We start from the raw sequence: 19,951 nt of genomic DNA, 5'->3' as shown, positions 1-19,951 counted from the left end.
AAACAAATAAAGAACGAATAAATGCATGGCGCCGTGAGCTTTATCAAGCAAAAAAAGACATCAGAGAATGTCAAAAACACAAAAAACAGAAGGAAAACCAACCTTCCTCGTCTGAAATGGCCCACCCTGAAAACAATCCTCCCTTGCAATTATCAAACTCTTTATCTTCTCAGCAAACCTCTCAAACAAATACATCGATGCCTCATTGCCCTAATCCCTCCTTCGCATAGGCTTTCAGCAACATTTATACTAATCAAGCACATTGATATTTCTGTGCAAAGATTGATAAACTTCCACATAAATGCCCATGCTCCATTTGTCTTGTATCATATCCTGGAATACATATCTGCAGTTCCAACCACATGTATTGCTGCTCCAGATGCGTCTCTGAAACAAAGGGTCATTGCTTCTCATTATCAAACAACATGGACCCTGGTCCTCAACCAGCTACCCTTACATCTCTTTCACAAATAGAAGAAATGCTCATTGCTAGGGTTAACCCTATACTGCAAGTAACACATGCACGTGGTGGCCAGTATAAATATAGTGGCCACACAATTTGTATTCCTCAAGACAATACAAAAATCGCAAACATGTTGCCACGACGTGTTGAACACTTGGACATCCTAATTTTCATGCGTCATAGTAATGACCATAAGGCTTATGATTTCATTGTCAGTAGACATCGCGTTCTCGCTGCATTAGAATACAAATTGGAAAATGACCCATACTATAAGAATGTTCGTATTGATACCAACGCACTAGCATCCTTACCAGCAATCCCCACCGATGTCTCCTCCTCCCTTCACCATTCGAATACTACAGAAACCATTGTCCGCCTTTCACTTGAACCACCCCATGAGTTCACCGAAGATTTCACAGACCCATCCATAAACCAAACATCATCGTTCGTACCCATCATACTTAATACAAATACAGAAATCCAAGAAATACGCCATTATTTGCATGCTTACAACCACCAATCTGATACTACAATTGAGTGGCCAACAATTGGTTTATTGCCAGTCAATGAATACAACATAGAAGGCCTACTCTCTATGGCTTTCCCTGCCCTTTTCCCGACAGGAGCTACAATGCCAAATCAACCAAGAATGAAAGCAGTGGAGTTACATGAATATGCACTTCATCTCATACGTTACTATGATAACATATTTGGAAAGCACCCACGCTTTCATTATTACATATATAATCTCATGATGCGGCATTGCAATCAAGCAACAACATTGATTTTTGTGAAAAGGAACATCACAGATAACTTTCTAATATCTATTCAAGATCTGAACATCCGATTAGAACAATTTCCAGATGAGCAATTCGCAGAGCAAGTCATGCGATTCGGTAGCTCTTTACGTGGAACAAGGTCATTTTGGCACAAAGCTAAAAATGAACTAATGGACATGATATCTCAACTCGGTTGCCCGACGTTCTTCTTCACATTAAGTGCAGCTGATATAAAATAGCCTGATCTTCATGCAATCATGCCCGGATGTCTTCCTTATGATATTGGAAAACAACAAAAGTGGAGAAATGATAACATTATCTCTAACCCACATTTAACATCACTATATATGCACCATAGATTCACAGCATTTCGTGAGATTATTTTAGAGAAAGACTTGAATAGAAAAGATTACTGGTACAGGTACGCATTCTACCGCATTTTTTTCCCAAGAACTCTAAACAACATTCCTCACCTATTACAAAATTATCTTACAAAAACGCATACTTGATAGGTATGAATGGCAACATAGGGGATCTGCGCACATCCATGGTTTCCTTTGGATAGAAAATGCACCTGATATGGAAAACCTCAACTGGGAAGACACAGAAGCAGTTGATATTACAAGGCAGTTATTCGACAAATATATTTCCACTTGGAACCCTCGTGCTCCTTCAACTTCAAACCAACCAAATGCTTGGACAAATCCTGAAGACCCTTGTCTATTGTCCACAATGCAAATCTTCAGAATCAATCCTTTCAGTGACTATGAACAGTTCGTCAATTGTGTTGAACGTCACACAAAATGCTCAGAAAGCACATGCCTAAGAAAAAATGGATCCTCACTCCAATGTCGTTATAAAGCACCATGGGAATTACATCCAAAATCGGCCTTATTCATTGATTCCAATGGCCAAAAGACATATACCCCTGCTCGCAACGACGATCGACTCAATAGCCATAACCCTACCATCATATCTATTTGGCATGCAAATGTTGACTGCCAACCAGTACTCTCCATACACGCTGTAGAAAAATATATCGCCAAATATGCATCCAAAGCAGAAAAAAAATCTGAAAGCTTCCACCACATGCTACGTAGAATTTTCCTGGCTTCACCCATTACTGACCCAGCAACATCTGCATTTTGAAAATTTCTTGGAGAAACCCTTGTTGATCATGACAATGGAGCACAAGAAACCTGCCATATGCTGCAAAAATTACCATTAACATTATGTAGTCGACCATTAATTTATTTAAATGTAAACCAAAAAATTCTTATGCGCCTTCCACAAACGAACACCACCTCCACTGCATCCCCACACATCATAGATACATATATCCAGCGCCCTTCTACCCTAGAAACCACATCACTAATAGAATTGGAAAGATCCTGTTCATATGATCCTCATCGCAAAACAAACAAATGGAAACAAAGGCCTACAAAACCAATTGTTCGGGTCATACCACGTTACTCCTCCATATCATCCACAACAGAACCTTGCTACGCTGACTTTTGCAGGGTTGAACTTATGCTATACAAACCTTTTCGCCATATCGTACAAGATATAGGAGATTCTGCTGCAGAATTCATCGCAAATTGGCAAACATTTCGTCCCTTCTACAAACCTTGGCATCAACACCACACACTATCTGATATTGAATTTGTCCCAAATGAAACCTCAACTATTCATGAAACCAATCTTCCAGACACCATGGAAATAAATGAATGGGATTTACTTTCCCAATTACACCCTGCAAATGAGCTTCTCATAAATGACCTTGACATGCTTGGTCTTCGTGGTTTTGATGACACCCATAACTGGAATCATACCACTATCCCATTGGATCTACAAAATAATGCAATACAATTCATTGAGAATAGCCGCTCCATCCACCGCATTCTTTAAACACATCAACATATCCTGGCGACCCTTACTACATTATCTCCAATGCAAAGAAAAGCTCTAAATATTATTTCTAATCATTTTGCTAAGAAGGATTATTTACCCGCTCTCAGAATGATAATACAAGGCACTGCTGGTATGGGAAAATCCCTCCTTATTAATTGCATCAAAGATATGCTCATAGGCCCTGCAAGCCCGGAACCTTCACCGATCATGCTCCTCGCCCCTACAGGGGTTGTTGCCTTCAACATACAAGCATCGACAATCCATTCTGCTTTGCACCTTCCTATAAAGGATCTTATGCCCTTAGAAGGTAACGCTCTTGCAAAATTCCAAGAAGAACTCAGGCATATAAGATACATACTAATCGATGAAATGAGCTTCATTAGGCCAAAGCTTCTCAACCATATTGATGAACGTCTTCGAGAGGCATTTCCCCACCAAAGAAACACTCCTTTCGGTGGTTGTTCCATAATATTGGTTGGTGATCTCGGTTAGCTACCACCCGTCAAAGACATACCTCTATACGCAGGGACGAGTCACGGAAGTGCACTGTGGAAAACCTTCAACACAGTCATCACATTAGACACAATAGTTCGTCAACAAGGCGACAACATCGCACAGGTTACTTTCAGGAACATTCTAGAAAACATTAGAGATGCAAATCCAACAATCGACAACTACAATGTACTCATGTCGTGCACAGATTCCTTTTTACCAGAAGAAGAAATATGTTCATTCCATGATTCCATGCATCTATTTCCAACAAATGCTCAAACAATGGTCCATAATAAGCAAATGATGAAATATCTAAACACTCCTATCGCAAGATCCATTACTGAAGATGACAACACATATTCCATTATTTCCTCTGAAGACAAGAAACTTGAGCGAATTGTATTACTATGCAATAGCGAAAAAGTTATGTTGGCTTCCAACCTTTGGATTTCAGCTAGACTTGTTAATGGTTCCCTCGGAGAAATTGTAACCATCTTTTACAAAGAATCAACTGCACCACCACAAATTCCAACATTTGTTGCCGTAGATTTTCCCCAATACATTGGGCCTCCTTGGGATGAAAGAAACCCCACTCACTTTCCTATTCCAGTAGTAAAAAGAAATGGACATGCACAAATTCCACTGAAGATGGCTTGGGCTCTAACCATACATAAATCTCAAGGTATGACACTTCCAAAAGCAACAATTGACATTGGAAAAACAGAACGTCAAGGTCTCACATTCACAGCTATTTCAAGAGTGCCTTCTCTATAAGATCTTTGGATTAGCCTCGCATTCAGTTTCGATCGTTATAGTAAAATGAAGGACAACAAAATCATTGCTTGCAGAAAACACGCATAAGAAATTCTCTGTTCAATGCTGCCTCTAGATAATCTGCTCCAACCCATACTTTAACATCACCAAAAGGTTTCCTCCATTTATTTACCTCATTCTATTTCTTAACATACTTTTCATATCTTTCAACAACAACCAACTTTAATCAATATTAGTAATTAAGAAAATATTAGACTGTCTTTATATTATCTATACATCTCATTCTAACCTTTTCTTTCTTTTGCAACAGGCCACATGGACTCAGAAATAACATACCTACGCACCTACAAGTAGACTGGCAAGCAAAAAAAATGCATCTCCAACTACGCATTAACCTCCAATGGTGTTCAATATGCCGTTATTCACCATGCATCTTCCACTAACAATATATAAATCCCCATAGCAAAGGTAACTTCATTTTCATTCATTCCAGATTCATTTTAACACAACTCACCTGCAAAGTATTACTAATAAATTTCCGCAGCTGATTTACATATTACTAATTCTAACAAAATATACATTTTGCAGGTCCATTATTGCTTCTTCAGGTCTTCGCTGCCTCCAACATGTTTTCATACAACTTCAAATATGGAATGACAAGCACAATGTTCTTTAGACTATTATATTCCTTCTCGAACCTCTTTTGTTACAATTCACTGTTTGTATTTTCCATTTCAAACTTAAAAAAGGATGTTTCAAGATCAAATACCGTTTTGATGGTTTGTGTCCTCATAACTATTTGTGTTTTCCATTTCAAACTTAAAAAAGGATGTTACAATACACTATTTGTATTTTCCATTTCACACTTAAAAAAGGATATTTCAAGATCAAATACCATTTTGATGGTTTATGTCCTCACAACTATTTGTGTTTTCCATTTCAAACTTAAAAAGGGATGTTTCAAGATCAATACCATTTTGATAGTTCATGTCCTCACAACCAATTCATTGTCAATGGGTTTTAACATATTTTGTTGACAAAATCAATTGATTTTAATGAATATAATACATATTTTCAATATATCTTCATATTAATTTAATTTCCCATTTGAATAATGATTTCTTAAATAGCCCTATCCAAATCAATATGGATACCCATTTGTTGTTCACATGGATTCATTCATTTATCTTCACCTTTAACTCCACAATTTTTACAACTACAAACAAAGGTCTCTAAACAGGTTCAATGCATATTTATGGCTACTTGCATTCCATTCCAACGGTTTTCGGCATGGCTTCCTCAAATTAAAACTCGAAATCATCTACCCTTGTTTTCAAAAAAAGTCCCCAAAAGCCTATTCACATTTCAATATTCTTCCACACACTATACTTAAGACGTTTCCTTTGCAACATTAAGTACAAATGCTAGTTTATTCCATTTAGTAGTAATGACATTCGTAGTAATGACATTTGTTGTTGTTGTAAACGAACCTCTTGAATCCCTTGCAACACGACACGGTATCTCACAAGAGGAATGAACAAATCCCCGGTTCATATTCCTGTCATCTACTGTACAACGTTGAACCATGATTACTATATTTTGACAAAAGCATTATTAATTTAAAGTTAGAAACCACATGTCCATTTCTTGAGCCACGCGTTCATACTTGCAAGCTACTCGAATTTTCAATTGCTTGTTTGAAGAATTTGACAAAAGCATTAATAATTTAGATTATAAAGTACCAGATGTCCATTTATTCAGCAACGCGTTCATAGTTCTAATCTATTAGAATTTTCAATTGCTTGGTTGTTTCTTCACATTTGTTATGTTCCTGTATAGTCTTATCTATGAATGAATGTATTGACATGATAATGGTGTCCCCATAGACATTGAACTAGTGTAGCGATGCACATGAATTGATTATATCTGTGCCACGGCACAACTGTAGCTAATGTCGGCTGCGTCAGTGGTGGTCCTGTTCTTATTGCGGTCTGAAGCCGATGCTAATTACTTTCGCACTAGTAATGAGTAAGGAGCTTGAAGACAGAGAATGCTGCACACGGAAATGAACTAAATATGAATCCCAGGATCAAGAAGGACTTTAATGAAATAGCTAATTCATTTTCTATTTTCTTTTGTATTGATATGATGACAAAGTAATAAGGATGAGATAGTATAGGTAAATAGTAAGGCTAGGGAAGATGGTTAGATTGGGATTACTTTTTAACATATGCTTAATAATAATATTAGAAGAGGAAGTACTAAAGTAGGAGGTAAGAAATGATTATAAGCAAAATAATATTTTAGCTTCAATGTTTAAGAATAAGAAAAAAAATATATGGTTTATAAAAATATTAGAGGGAGGAAGTATTAATATTAATGGGAGGAAGTAGTAAGTATGAAATTATTACATTTTAGTTTCGATTTTTAAGAAGGAAGAAAAAAATATATAGTTAAGGAAAAACCTTTATTTCAGGATATTTTTATTTTTTTGGGTAGTTTTTTTAATTTTTTTATGAGCAAATAAAGTGTGAAACTGGTTTTGATTTTGTTAGTTTTATAAGAAGTTAACTATGTTTCTTATTTCTATAGATTAAATTGATTAATAAATTATGTGAATGATCAATGCATGGAAAACTTACTTTGGCAACAAAAGTTATTACTAGTGGGTGGGAGGAATGATTGTTATCCTCCTTTATTCAATTTAGCAAAATGACATGTTGAGCTTATATGGAGTATACTGTTGTATAGTATGCCATGAGCCTTGAAGAATATCTTAGCTTCATCCATGAAATTGAGGTTAAGATGTAGGATAGAAGGCTTTCTTACATGAAAAAATAAAATCAATGTGTCAAAATCATCTAATCATAATAAATACATTTACTATACTCTTTTTTGTTATTATATAAGATTTTTCTGCTAGATGTTTCTGTCAGACTATTTTGTACTTACCTGTTAAATAACAATAGGCTACAAAACCCATGTACCCATTACCATTAAGAAATTATTTCTAGTTACTCAACCTATTCAAACAAGAAAGAATAAAACATAATTATATTTAATTCTTCATCTTCCAATAAAAATATAAAAATAGATAAAAGAAGATTAATTTCAATGCTAGACCGTCCAAATATTTCTAGAAAAACTATTTCAAAACTGGACCCTTCTTGATCTACATATTTGACTTCTTACAATGACTAGAAAATAATAAAATTATACCAAATAAAGTCTCCCACACTATAAATAAAATATCTTTACACCTAATTTGTAAATAATTTTCTATGAAATAGCAGCAACAATCCAAAAACATCCACAGATCATCAGCCAAATAAAATATCTTTACACATAATTTGTAAATAATTTTCTATGAAATAGCAGAAACAATCCAAAAACATCCGCAGACCATCCGCCAAGTTCCATTTAGGTTAAACACCGAGAGCACATGGAAAGGGAGAAAAGCGATATTATCAAACAATCACAGAGACAGAAGCTGTAGACAATTTGTTTCAGGTTTAGAATGAGTAGAACCACAAAACCAATGGGAATACAGAATACCTATAAATTTTCTAAATTTAGAAATAAACTTTTTATTCTTGAAAATATCATATGAAAATTGACTACGTGTGCCGATGAAAGAAAGAAGTCACGCTTTTAAATAAAAGCGGAGGATTTATATACTGGTATCTTGCATGAAGCAAAGTAGGTATCTCTAGTTGAGATTTCCAACTATTCACACATTTGGCCACTAGTCGCAATATCTATTGACGCCCACAATAAATGGAATATCAGGATCAAAATAAAGGAAATGCAAATGCACTGTAAAACTAATGCCGTATAAAATATAGTATTAATTTATTAATATTTAATATCTAATTTACCTTTCTTAGTATACTAATATACAATTTGTAAATTTGAAGTTGTTTACCAACTGGGTCAATTAGCTCAGAGATTGGAATATATATATATATATGATTGTAACAGTGCTTAAATCTTAAATTTTTGGATGAAATTGGATTTAGCACCATTACAAACTTCATACTAAGATTATACTTGACGATTATACTAAGATTTCTAAAAAAAATTTGTGGGATTTTACCAAAATCTTACTAAAAAATCTATTGTTTATTCCATTTTTAGACTTTGAGAACCTTCCATGAATTAAAGATGCCTCAATATGAGGAGCCTCAGTGCTTTTATGATTTGGCATTTCTTACTCAGTATTTTTATGGTTTGGCATTTCTTACACAAAATACACAGAAAAAGAGAATAATGGCCCCAAAAAAAAAATCCACAAATTAACCCAGAAAATAATGAAATTTCAGTTAAATTATGATAAAATCTGGCCTAAGTTTTTTAAAATCTCAATTATAATTGTTAAATTTAAACATTTTAGGTGCCCCACAAATTCTTGATGATACTGAATCTATTTCCACCAGAAAAAAACATTCTGAATTTTTAATTTTTATTTTAACCAATTCCCGGGAGAAAACAGTGTTTCAAATTTGTAGGAACGCCTTTAAAAATATAAGGTATACATGGCAGCTGGGCTCCTTGCAAAGCTGCAACTGTCATTGATTACTATGTGATGCCTGCTCCAAAATCTATCCATTTTGTCATGACTTATGCAATTAAATGATATATTTTGTATACCTGAATTTGCTAATATTCCTCTCTCATGGTGACGTGCTAATTCATGGGCTTTTAATTTTGACACATTGTTATGTGGCTGCTGAGGTTATTTTCCATCTTTCTGAGAGCATGTCTCCACAGACTAAATACTTGCAAGTTCATAAAATATAAATTTGGGAGAAGCACAAAGAAAATGATAGTAGCTAGCTAGAAATAAAATGTTTTTTTTCATGCCGAAAAAAAAGCTATATTTCATTACTTAGAAATAAAATGTTGTGAACATGTATTTTCAAATTAAATGGTTGCAAGTTTACAAAATTAAAATTTTCGCGTAAAATAATAAAAATGGTTAAAAGCACAAGGCAAACGATTGTACGTGAGCAAAAAGATCAAATCAAATACGGTAAATAACAAAGTGTAATTACCTATGTCGCTTGGACTTCGGACATATCCAATCAATTTGTGTAATATTAAAAATATTATGGATTTAAATTCCTGAGTTCAATGTTTTTTGTTTTTATTTTTCTTTTGAACTCTATCATTTCCAAAAAAGAGCATAAATATATATCCCTTACAAGTTGCCATACCATTATTATAATGGTTCGTTTAGGTGTTTTTAAAATTTTAGTTCTATGTCTAAAAGGGATTGAGAGAAGTTTTTAAGATATTTTTAAGAAGATTGATAATTCAAAAATTATTTTGAAATGTAGATTTATTGTGAGTATATGTTAAACAAGAGAGTTTTTATAAGAAGAACTTCGGCATAAATCACATGTAGAAAAACCTTTGTCGATGCATTTCGAACAGACCAGTGTGGTTCATCGTCACGACAAGTTGAAGAAATAGATCCAGCTTTGCATGTTAAATAGTCTGAGCAGAGCCTCCAACAACTATCTTGACCATTGGCTAATTTTGTCTTAGGGACCAAAGTCATAAAGTCATTTTTATAATTTAACGGAAGCTAGTTATATTATGGTCACTGAATATAACTAGCTTCCGTTAAATTATAAAAATGACTTTATGACTTTGGTCCCTAAGTCAACATTAGGCGTTGGTCAAGATAGCCATTGGAGGCTCTGCTCAGACTATTTAACATGCAAAGCTGGATCTGTTTCTTCAATTTGTCCTGATGATGAACCACACTGGTTGGTTCGAAACACTTCGACAAAGGTCTTTCTACATGTGATTTACGCTGAAGTTCTTTTTATAACTATTATGGACCACAAAAGCCTCAATTCAACAAGAGAGTGTTTTTCATAATTATTTTTCTTAATATTATAATGGTGATATGTTGTTTTATCTTATGGTGTTACATCTAGTTTATGAAGCTCATCAAAATTTGTTCATAATTTAGTAATGTTTATTTTCTTCTTTACAATAGTTGAAACATAGAGATATTATTTGGGTTGATCATCTTCTTAAAATATCTTAGTTTTCTTTTTTTGGTAATCACTTCACTATTTCTCTTTAAATTTTGATTTAAAATTTTTGTTTAATATTATCTTTATTTTACAAAACTATATCTTCCTTTATCCTGCAATTGACCAGCCAAGGCTAGACATCTTTATGCCATCCCTACTTAAGTTGAAGGTAGTTTCAACTATATTTAGAATAAATTTGAGGAAACCATTTGTCTTCTATGTTGTTTAACCTCTTCTTATACATAAGTTACATAGTCATAGCCATTCCTTCAGAGTGGAAAATGATTGTTCCAATTAGAAAGATAAGATAGGACACATTTCCTTTAATCTTGATAGTAAGGATTATGAACTAATTTTTGTTTTGTCTCCAAGATTCTTTGGAGATACTACACCCGAAAAGCTCGCATCCATATAAAATAAGATGGGTTATGAGCATCTTAAAGAGGAGTTTTTTTTTATCCCATTTCCAAATTTATACTAGTTTGCAATTATTTTCAAGTCCATAATGATGTTTTCTGCTCCCATTTATCATTTTCTTAATGCCATAATTCCATTTGAGCCTGTGATGGACATTAATTCCAAGATGGAATGACATTAGCTCCAATTAGCCTAAAGAAAGAGTGCCTAAATTTTTTTTCAATAATATAAACCTATTTAACTCTCGAATAACATTTGTACCAACAAATGATTTTACAACAAGCCTTTTATTTAGAGGCGCTTATTTAGAAAAATTGTGTTTTTATGAAAGGATTATCTCCAAGTTGTTTTCAAATATGAGTATCATATGTGAGCTTTCTAGATTTAATTATCATGAATTATGTTTTCTTATTGCTATTGAGAGTCATACCCATCTTAGAATAGAAATTTTGGAGGATTCATAGTTGTTTTCTATAACCATAAGGGCTCCTTACAGAAACAACAATATCATCAACATAAATAACAAGAGTTGTGACTATACTAGTTAGAGTGCAGTCAACACAAAATTCTTCAAAAAAAAAATATTTAATCTATCAACATATATTATAAAAAATGTAAAGGATAAGGGGCGCCCTTTCTTCTTTGATATTCGAATTAATATTTTATGATTGACAATTAATTTTCCTAAAGTTTGAAATAATGTTCCCATACAACCTTTTTCACAACCACCATCAATGAAAGAGGAAACTTTATCTCTTCCAACCTATTTCAAAGATTTGTTCTCGGAATGGTGTCAATTTTTTTTTTTTGGAGTCAATGGAATAAGAAAGGAGACCACACTTTTTATTGCAGAACTTCCCCACAATGATCCTAAGACTAATATGACAATATACAACTTAATGATATCTCCCGAACTTGGCTTGACCTTTATCTCTTTTATCATGTCTTTCTAGCCATAGGCTAACCTTGTTATCCAAAGTAATTCTGCACAACTTAGCTAAGTTAAGGATAATTGTAATGGGCCTATAATTATAAAGAATTTTTTTATCCCCAGTTTTAAATATAGGTACAATCAAACTCCACTTATAAGGTGTATAGAACCATTGTTTCGATATAAAATTGAAGAGCTTGTTTATGTGGGGGATGCAGATAGGCCCTCTTATTTAAGAAAATTAAGCTTTCTAGCCTTCAATATCATTAACTTTCCCACCTGTGAGCTTCTTAACCCCAAACTCTATTTCTTCCAAACAAAAGATTTCATCCTCTATAGAAATATTCAAAATGGTGCATATGGTGTAAGGGGACTCATAAACATTTTTAAGATAGGGGTTGTTGTTCTTTAAGGAAATTGTGTTATTTTATTTATTTTTATGAATTAGAATGTTCCTCTAAAACTTCCTAGGTTCTAATTTAGGAAATAACTATTTTCTATTTTTCCTTATATACTACATTTTCATTCTTGTAATAAGGTATTTGTATGCACTTATGTTATCAATATTTAACTATTCATGAGAAGTATACCTAATTTCTTTTAAAACAATTTTGCAATGATTATCATACCAAGGGTTGGTTGTTTTGTTATTATTTTTACATAACATCTCGATATACAGCTTGTTAATGAAAATGCAGAGGATTGTATTAAAATTATAATCGAGGTCCTTAATGTTTACCTCATAAGTAAAGAGGTTTAAATCCGCACTTAAATTAGCTAGAAAGAGATCAAATTTAATTTTGTAGAAAAGATGGTGACTTTTATTATTAATATTCTCTTGCATGGTAATTTGCGCATGGTTAAGTTTAGGGTTAATGTTGACACTGTATGATTAGATTTAGAATAATTTTCAATGAAGAGATCCAACTTTACTATTGGATTGAAAACATGGACATTGGAAATATAATTCTCGAGACTACTACCAGACCCATCAGTAAAGGTCATCTAGTAGATCTTGCCCACTTAATTACACCACTACAAATTATTAGGTCTTGAGAGCTACACAATCTAAATATCGCAATACCAAAGAAATTCTCAGTCATGTCTTCGAAGTTTCTTTTGTATCTACTAGATAAAACAACGTCCTCACCTATCCATATAGGATTAGGGTTGAAATCATGGCTCAAAATATTATATAAGTTAGTTGCACTTCTAGCATTAGGGTCTTCTAACAAGAGGAAATTTCCATTATTCTTTAGACGATGGATATATTGTTCTAGAGTATTATAGGGGCATTTGTTATATAGAACATTTTCCTTATAAAAGGTAGAATTAATAAGCATGAAGTAACAAATTGTAATATAAATCCTCTTATCATTATTGTCATATAGCTATATCGAAATGTATTTATCGAGAGGGTCAATCTAATGGAGCTAATTTTGATGAGAAACATTCTTTCTTATATAACACAATTTTTCTCCAATCTCTCTATGATAGTATTTCTTATTCAATGTTCACCACAGGTTGAATCCAACTATGCGAGGGAGCTTACACTCATGATTCTCTCATGTTTCAACTAGAAAAATAATATCTATTTCATTTGGTGTCTAACTTAATAAAAACCCTTATTCCATGAAAAGCCTCAATAGTCCCAAAAATAGATTGTGAGTGCTCCAAATTCCTATTTATTATGTTCAATCATATCTCAATCCGTAATAAAAACTTTTCTGTTTCTAATTATTTTTCATCTAATTTTATTTCTATTTTTCTTTATCTTTATAACTTCCTTTCTTATTATTTAATCCATTTGAAAACAATTTTTTAAAATTATATTATTTTACATTAAAAATATTATATTATATTTGTTTTCCTTCCATTTTAAAATAAAATACATAATCAATAGATTATAAAGAAGATTTACCTCACATATTTCTTGAAATTTAAAAAATGAACCAAATAAATAATAACACAATTAAATATGTCCATACATAAAATGTATAGAGAATTGATCCATCATCAACAATGTGTCAAAGAAAACGAAAAAAATTAGCCTCTTCTTTGTATATAAAATGGGGAAAGTTAAAACCTAGTGGCTGCCATCATAATAACAATATTATTTATACTCTTTCTTATCATCAACATTGTTATGGTATTAATGATGGGAGGAGAGTTACGTACCTAGAACCTTTACTGCTACCATCCACCCATCCACAGAGAATGACATTGTGGGATAGATAGATTGCAGAAAGGAACATGATAATGGGTGCAATCCTGCAAGACATACCCTTTTCAAACAGTTAGGCAGACTAGGCTTCTCACCACCCAACTAATACCTAGATATTGACCTAAAACACTTATCTTATTAGTCCCTGCCATCTGGCATCCGGCAGGGACTATAGTAATCGAGATGACCCCTACTTAGCATTACTTCACCCCTGCCATCTCTGTTATACGCTGGTTATTACAAAGTTTTCAAACGCTGGATTAACGCGCTGTGCCGGATAACCAAAGTTTTGTTTCTAACTTAACTTTTGCCATCTTATTTGGCCTCTTCCCGAGGCAGAAGAGGCCCCACCATAGCTTAAATTCGTTTTACACGCCTGCTGCATTCCAGCTAACCGTCAACGGGTTGTTTTAATGTTAACATTAATTCGTGATCTCATAGATATACAAAAAATAAAACAAGTGCCATGGTTATGCATGGGATACAGGTGGCAAACTAATATTGAAACTGTTCTGTTCATATTGAAACTGTTCTGTTCATCTTCGTCCGTGGCCACAGCTATGAAGCCCATCCAGTACTGTGAAATCTACTGCGTCTCTTGTTTGTGCTACATAAATCAATATCTGTAACAGGCGGCATCTACAACCTGCTATGTTGCAGTTCATCCGAATTTGAAAGCCATATCAGGAAAGTACTTTGCAGACTGCAATGAAGTATCTGCTTCTAACGTTGCACAAGAAACCGGTGGTTCTTCTGCTTCCTTGCTTTTGCTTGATCTGCTTCCTTTTCTGTCTTTGCATGTGTTACAGGTCGATGATGCAGCGCAGCTGTATTCCTGTTTATCAGTAGCAGGACTGGGACGAGCAGAACCAGAAGTCGTTGCATCAGACAGCTCCGAAAGCGCGCATATGCTCAATCTAAACTGGCAAATATTCTACACACAAAAGAGCTTGCGTTGAGACTCGAGGTAACCTTAATCTTGAGCTACGTTTTCCATAACCGCTCAAATTTACAATTTTTTTACAAGGAATAAACATTTAAACATACTACTGTTACCTGTGAGAAGTCCGTCGCGGTCTCTAGTAATTCTGGTCGTTACAATGCCTGGATGGATAGAATTTGCTGTCACATTGGCCTTCATTTTCTGCATTCTAGACGGAAACTTGTTATTTTTTGTATTTTCTTCTTCCAAAGACGCGTGGCGGAAACCAGACCAAGACCAAAAGCATGGCATTATCGATCGAGAACCATGAGAAGAAGAAGCGTGGCAGGTACAATAACTATTGGAAGAGAGGGGCGTCGGGAACAACAGAAACAAGAATAAGGTTTCTCCTTTCTTCCTTCCTCGAGCCCAAATCCCCCTACTCGGAAAGCTTCTTAGATTTCTTTTTTTATTATTCCCCCTGTACCTGGAAGTGAAGGGCCTGTGAATGAAGTGATTAGAGCTTTCTTTCTTACCGCATTTGATCAGTCTTCGTTTGCTTATCCTTTAGCTCCTTCTTTGCTCAGGATCTGCTGACATAGGAGCCACAATTCCCTTCCTTTTCTTCACTGTTCTGCCTCACGTCAGCTACAGAGGCCCGAACCTGTGAGGGCTTTTACAACTGCTCGCGTTTCAGGTTTCAATATCCCTGATCACAGATGCAGTCTTTGTTTTCTTATCCTTTAGCTCCTTCTTTGCTCAGGATCTGCTGACATAGGAGCCACAATTCCCTTCCTTTTCATCACTGTTCTGCCTCACGTCAGCTACAGAGGCCCGAACCTGTGAGGGCTTTTACAACTGCTCGCGTTTCAGGTTTCAATATCCCTGATCACAGATGTTAGCCTGATTACAGAGGTTACAATAGTTTTAATCTTGTTGCTCGGGTTTCAGGTTTCAATTTCCCTGATCACAGCTGTTAACCTGATGCAACCTTAGGTGGCCTGCTGTAGAGCTTGCATGTGTATGCTAGGGAGAGAGGTGTTAGGCACATGGCCGTCACGTAGGGCCCACAAGGTGGATAAAAGTTTCGACTTTCATTTTTATTTTTATTGACATCGATTGGTTTTCTTATTTTTATTTAAATTTGAAATTTCATGTTGCATTGTCGTTTCTTAGTTGAGAGCTGGTACAGTTGAGAGCTTACCAGGGTTCTACCCCATTGATTCACTCTTCGCCTCTGTCTCATTCCTTTTCGAGAGATCAAGGTAATTGGCACCAAACTTTGGTTCTGGGTCTTTGTTTAGATATGGCATTTTCATCTATAATCTGGTTGGTGGGTGTCACTAATTCTCTAATTTTCAGTAATGGGTCTTTGTGTTTCGAAGCGGATTAACTATCTGTCCCTTTATGTAACTGCAACTAACTGATTAAATCTTTGCAAGTTATTAAGATTAGTATGATTTAGATTATGTATGTTCAGCATTTTAATTTTTGAAAAAAATCTGGAATCCCAACCGGTGCCCTCAATGGTTCGACCATGTTTTTTGGGAGATAAGCTGCCTCCTAAAACCGTATTCGCATGTGGTGGCCTTTGCCCGTCCTCATGGGTTCAGTCTTTTTCTGGGTCTAGCATATGCTCTGCGGTGTCATTATCCCCCATTGCTTGTATTTTCAGAAAGTAGCATGGTAACCATTGATCATTTTGAGGTATTTTCCAATTCTGGGGTGAACATAAAGCAGGAAGAGGGTTTGCTAGCCTTTAACAGTGCTGAGAACATTGTTTAGATGTAGTGTATTTAAAACCACCATGTGAAGAAATATGGATGCATTTTAGGGTATACATGAAATTTGAATGCTGCTCAAACCACGGGTTAACTCTATGGCCTGGACTCTGTCTGATATCTTTGGTTTACTCGTCTCTCATAAGATCAAGGGAATTTGCAATTCATCTAAATCCATGGTCTTCATCGGGCATAAAATATTTCTTCTTTAGCTCTGTAGGAGTGGTTTTGATCTGGTAGTTCATGGCTATATGTGCCACTGCCAATTGGTAGTTACAGGGCTCCGATTGCTGTATCAGTTGCAGATGCAACATAGCATAAACAATAGTTGAAATGGTTTGGCTGAGCTTTTTTTTACTTTCTTTGGTATTGGTTCTTTCCCTCACGACGAGACCGCAAATATGTATTTTCAATTTCTTTCCAGGTGCTCAAGTATATCCCTCAATCATTATACTAACTCATCATTTGTGGTTTATCAGCTCAGCAACTATTCTTCTTTTGAAGGGGTGTTGTACTGCAAACCTCACTTTGATCAGCTCTTTAAGAGGACTGGAAGTCTTGACAAAAGTTTTGAAGGTAAGTAGAGGTTTATGTTTGCCTAAATGCATTTGGCTAAAATTTATTTATTTCATGTCTGGAGTGAGGGTCCTCTGCCTAGCCTAATGAGAGAATTTGCCATTGATCTAATATTTCCTCAACTTCTTGTAGGAACTCCCAAAGCTGTGAAAAATGAGAAGTTGAATGATGGTGAGGTACAGTATTACTCTATATCTCTTGGCAAGCTCTTAACCTGCAATAACTTATGATCATGTAGGTATCAAAGTATAATACATCTCTTGTCAGCTTACAGTGAGAAGTTACAAGGTTGTGACTATGTAGACAGGCATGGAGATGCTGTACTGTTTTTATCAGCATAAAGAATGTTGTAAAAGACATTCAGAGTTGGTACATATTTCTATTCAAATATACATGTATAACTTATAATCATGTTATTGTTCTGTTCTTAGACAATATCGCTTTATGGTCCCGTCATTATAATTGCAATTTTATTTTGAGGGCAGAACCTATTATCAACAACATTTGCTTGGCTGTCCCCTTACAAGTGTAAAGGGTTCTACATTTGGTTATTGAAAGTGTGAAGCGCAGTAATGAAATCTGCAAGAGCATCTTTATGATTAGATGTAAATCTAGATAGTCACAAAATCAGATTTTTAGGTAGTCTCAAAATCGGATTTCTTTAATTCAGAAGGTTGTTTCCTGCTCTGCATTAACACCCAACAGGGTCTCTGCTTTGTTTTCTGGCACACAAGAGAAATGCCTTGCTTGTGGAAATACAGTAGTGGGTTTGATCTGGTAGTTCATGGCTATATGTGCCACTGCCAATTGGTAGTTACAGGGCTCCGATTGCTGTATCAGTTGCAGATGCAACATAGCATAAACAATAGTTGAAATGGTTTGGCTGAGCTTTTTTTTACTTTCTTTGGTATTGGTTCTTTCCCTCATGACGAGACCGCAAATATGTATTTTCAATTTCTTTCCACGTGCTTAAGTATATCCCTCAATCATTATACTAACTCATCATTTGTGGTTTATCAGCTCAGCAACTATTCTTCTTTTGAAGGGGTGCTATACTGCAAACCTCACTTCGATCAGCTCTTTAAGAGGACTGGATGTCTTGACAAAAGTTTTGAAGGTAAGTAGAGGTTTATGTTTGCCTAAATGCATTTGGCTAAAATTTATTTATTTCATGTCTGGAGTGAGGGTCCTCTGCCTAGCCTAATGAGAGAATTTGCCATTGATCTAATATTTCCTCAACTTCTTGTAGGAACTCCCAAAGCTGTGAAAAATGAGAAGTTGAATGATGGTGAGGTACAGTATTACTCTATATCTCTTGGCAAGCTCTTAACCTGCAATAACTTATGATCATGTAGGTATCAAAGTATAATACATCTCTTGTCAGCTTACAGTGAGAAGTTACAAGGTTGTGACTATGTAGACAGGCATGGAGATGCTGTACTATTTTTATCAGCATAAAGAATGTTGTAAAAGACATTCAGAGTTGGTACATATTTCTATTCAAATATACATGTATAACTTATAATCATGTTATTGTTCTGTTCTTAGACAATATCGCTTTATGGTCCCGTCATTATAATTGCAATTTTATTTTGAGGGCAGAACCTATTATCAACAACATTTGCTTCGCTGTCCCCTTACAAGTGTAAAGGGTTCTACATTTGGTTATTGAAATCTGCAAGAGCATATTTATGATTAGATGTAAATCTAGATAGTCACAAAATCAGATTTTTAGGTAGTCTCAAAATCAGATTGCTTTAATTCAGAAGGTTGTTTCCTGCTCTGCATTAACTGTTTCCATTTATAAATAACTTCTGGTATGTGCAGATTAAGACACCCAATAGGGTCTCTGCTTTGTTTTCTGGCACACAAGAGAAATGCCTTGCTTGTGGAAATATAGTTTATCCCATTGAAAAGGTCATTATTTTTCAATGTTACCTTGTCCACCTTTAGGATTAGATTGGGCAACCTTGCCTGGTATTAAGTTAAAGTAAAGATGATACTGAATCTCAAAAGTATTTCCTTCTTGAAGCATAGAGAAAGACACTTTTGGTTCAGTCGTCAGCATGTCTTCATTATGTTCATAGTTATGGGTTTTTTTTCAAATGGTCAACAAAGGAGTTTCTGACTGTAAAATCTCAACTCAGGATTAATAAACTGTCTGGTTGGACATGCTCTTTTGTATTGCAGGTTTCTGTGGAAGGTGTGGGATACCACAAGGCATGATTCAAGTGTATGCATGGTGGTTGTGTTATCAGTCCCTCGAACTATATTGCAATTGAGGGCAGGCTTTATTGCAAACATCACCATGCTCAGCTCTTCAAAGAAAAGGGCAATTATAGCCAACTTATCAAAACTCCATCTGTCAAAGAAGTATCAGAGAATTCAGTACACGAGTGATTATGCAGCTGAAGTTTGAGAAAATTATCTTTGGTGCAATTATCCCCATTTGTTTGTTAGCAAGGTGCAATGTACAGTTTAACATGACTATTGGGGACATTGGTCTTTGCACCAAAGAAAACAGAGGCCAGCACATAGCCTTCATAGGAAAAATGCTCTGTTCCTCCCAAGTACTCTACGAACAAGTTTATCAGATATGGACCTATATATGTTGCACAGCTAAATATGGCT

The 19,951-nt window shown here is 35.0% G+C and overlaps 1 protein-coding gene across 1 annotated transcript; it reads left to right on the top strand.

The window, feature by feature from the left end:
- The first annotated feature begins 16,759 nt into the window (after positions 1–16,759).
- Positions 16,760–19,727, top strand: LOC149169819 (LIM domain-containing protein WLIM1-like). Its single transcript, XM_089428818.1, has 5 exons — positions 16,760–17,320; positions 17,453–18,437; positions 18,570–18,613; positions 19,148–19,237; positions 19,511–19,727. Exons 2-5 carry the CDS (start codon positions 18,263–18,265, stop codon positions 19,544–19,546), a joined length of 345 nt encoding a protein of 114 aa, XP_089284944.1. The 5' UTR covers positions 16,760–17,320; positions 17,453–18,262; the 3' UTR covers positions 19,547–19,727.
- The last annotated feature ends 224 nt before the right edge of the window (positions 19,728–19,951 follow it).

Source organism: Pinus tabuliformis, chromosome 4_2 (assembly GCF_031772625.1).
Source record: "Pinus tabuliformis cultivar Carrire ecotype Pingquan chromosome 4_2, CPIR1, whole genome shotgun sequence".
In the NCBI taxonomy this organism is placed as follows: domain Eukaryota; kingdom Viridiplantae; phylum Streptophyta; class Pinopsida; order Pinales; family Pinaceae; genus Pinus; species Pinus tabuliformis.
This window is presented reverse-complemented; position numbering and strand designations above follow the sequence as displayed.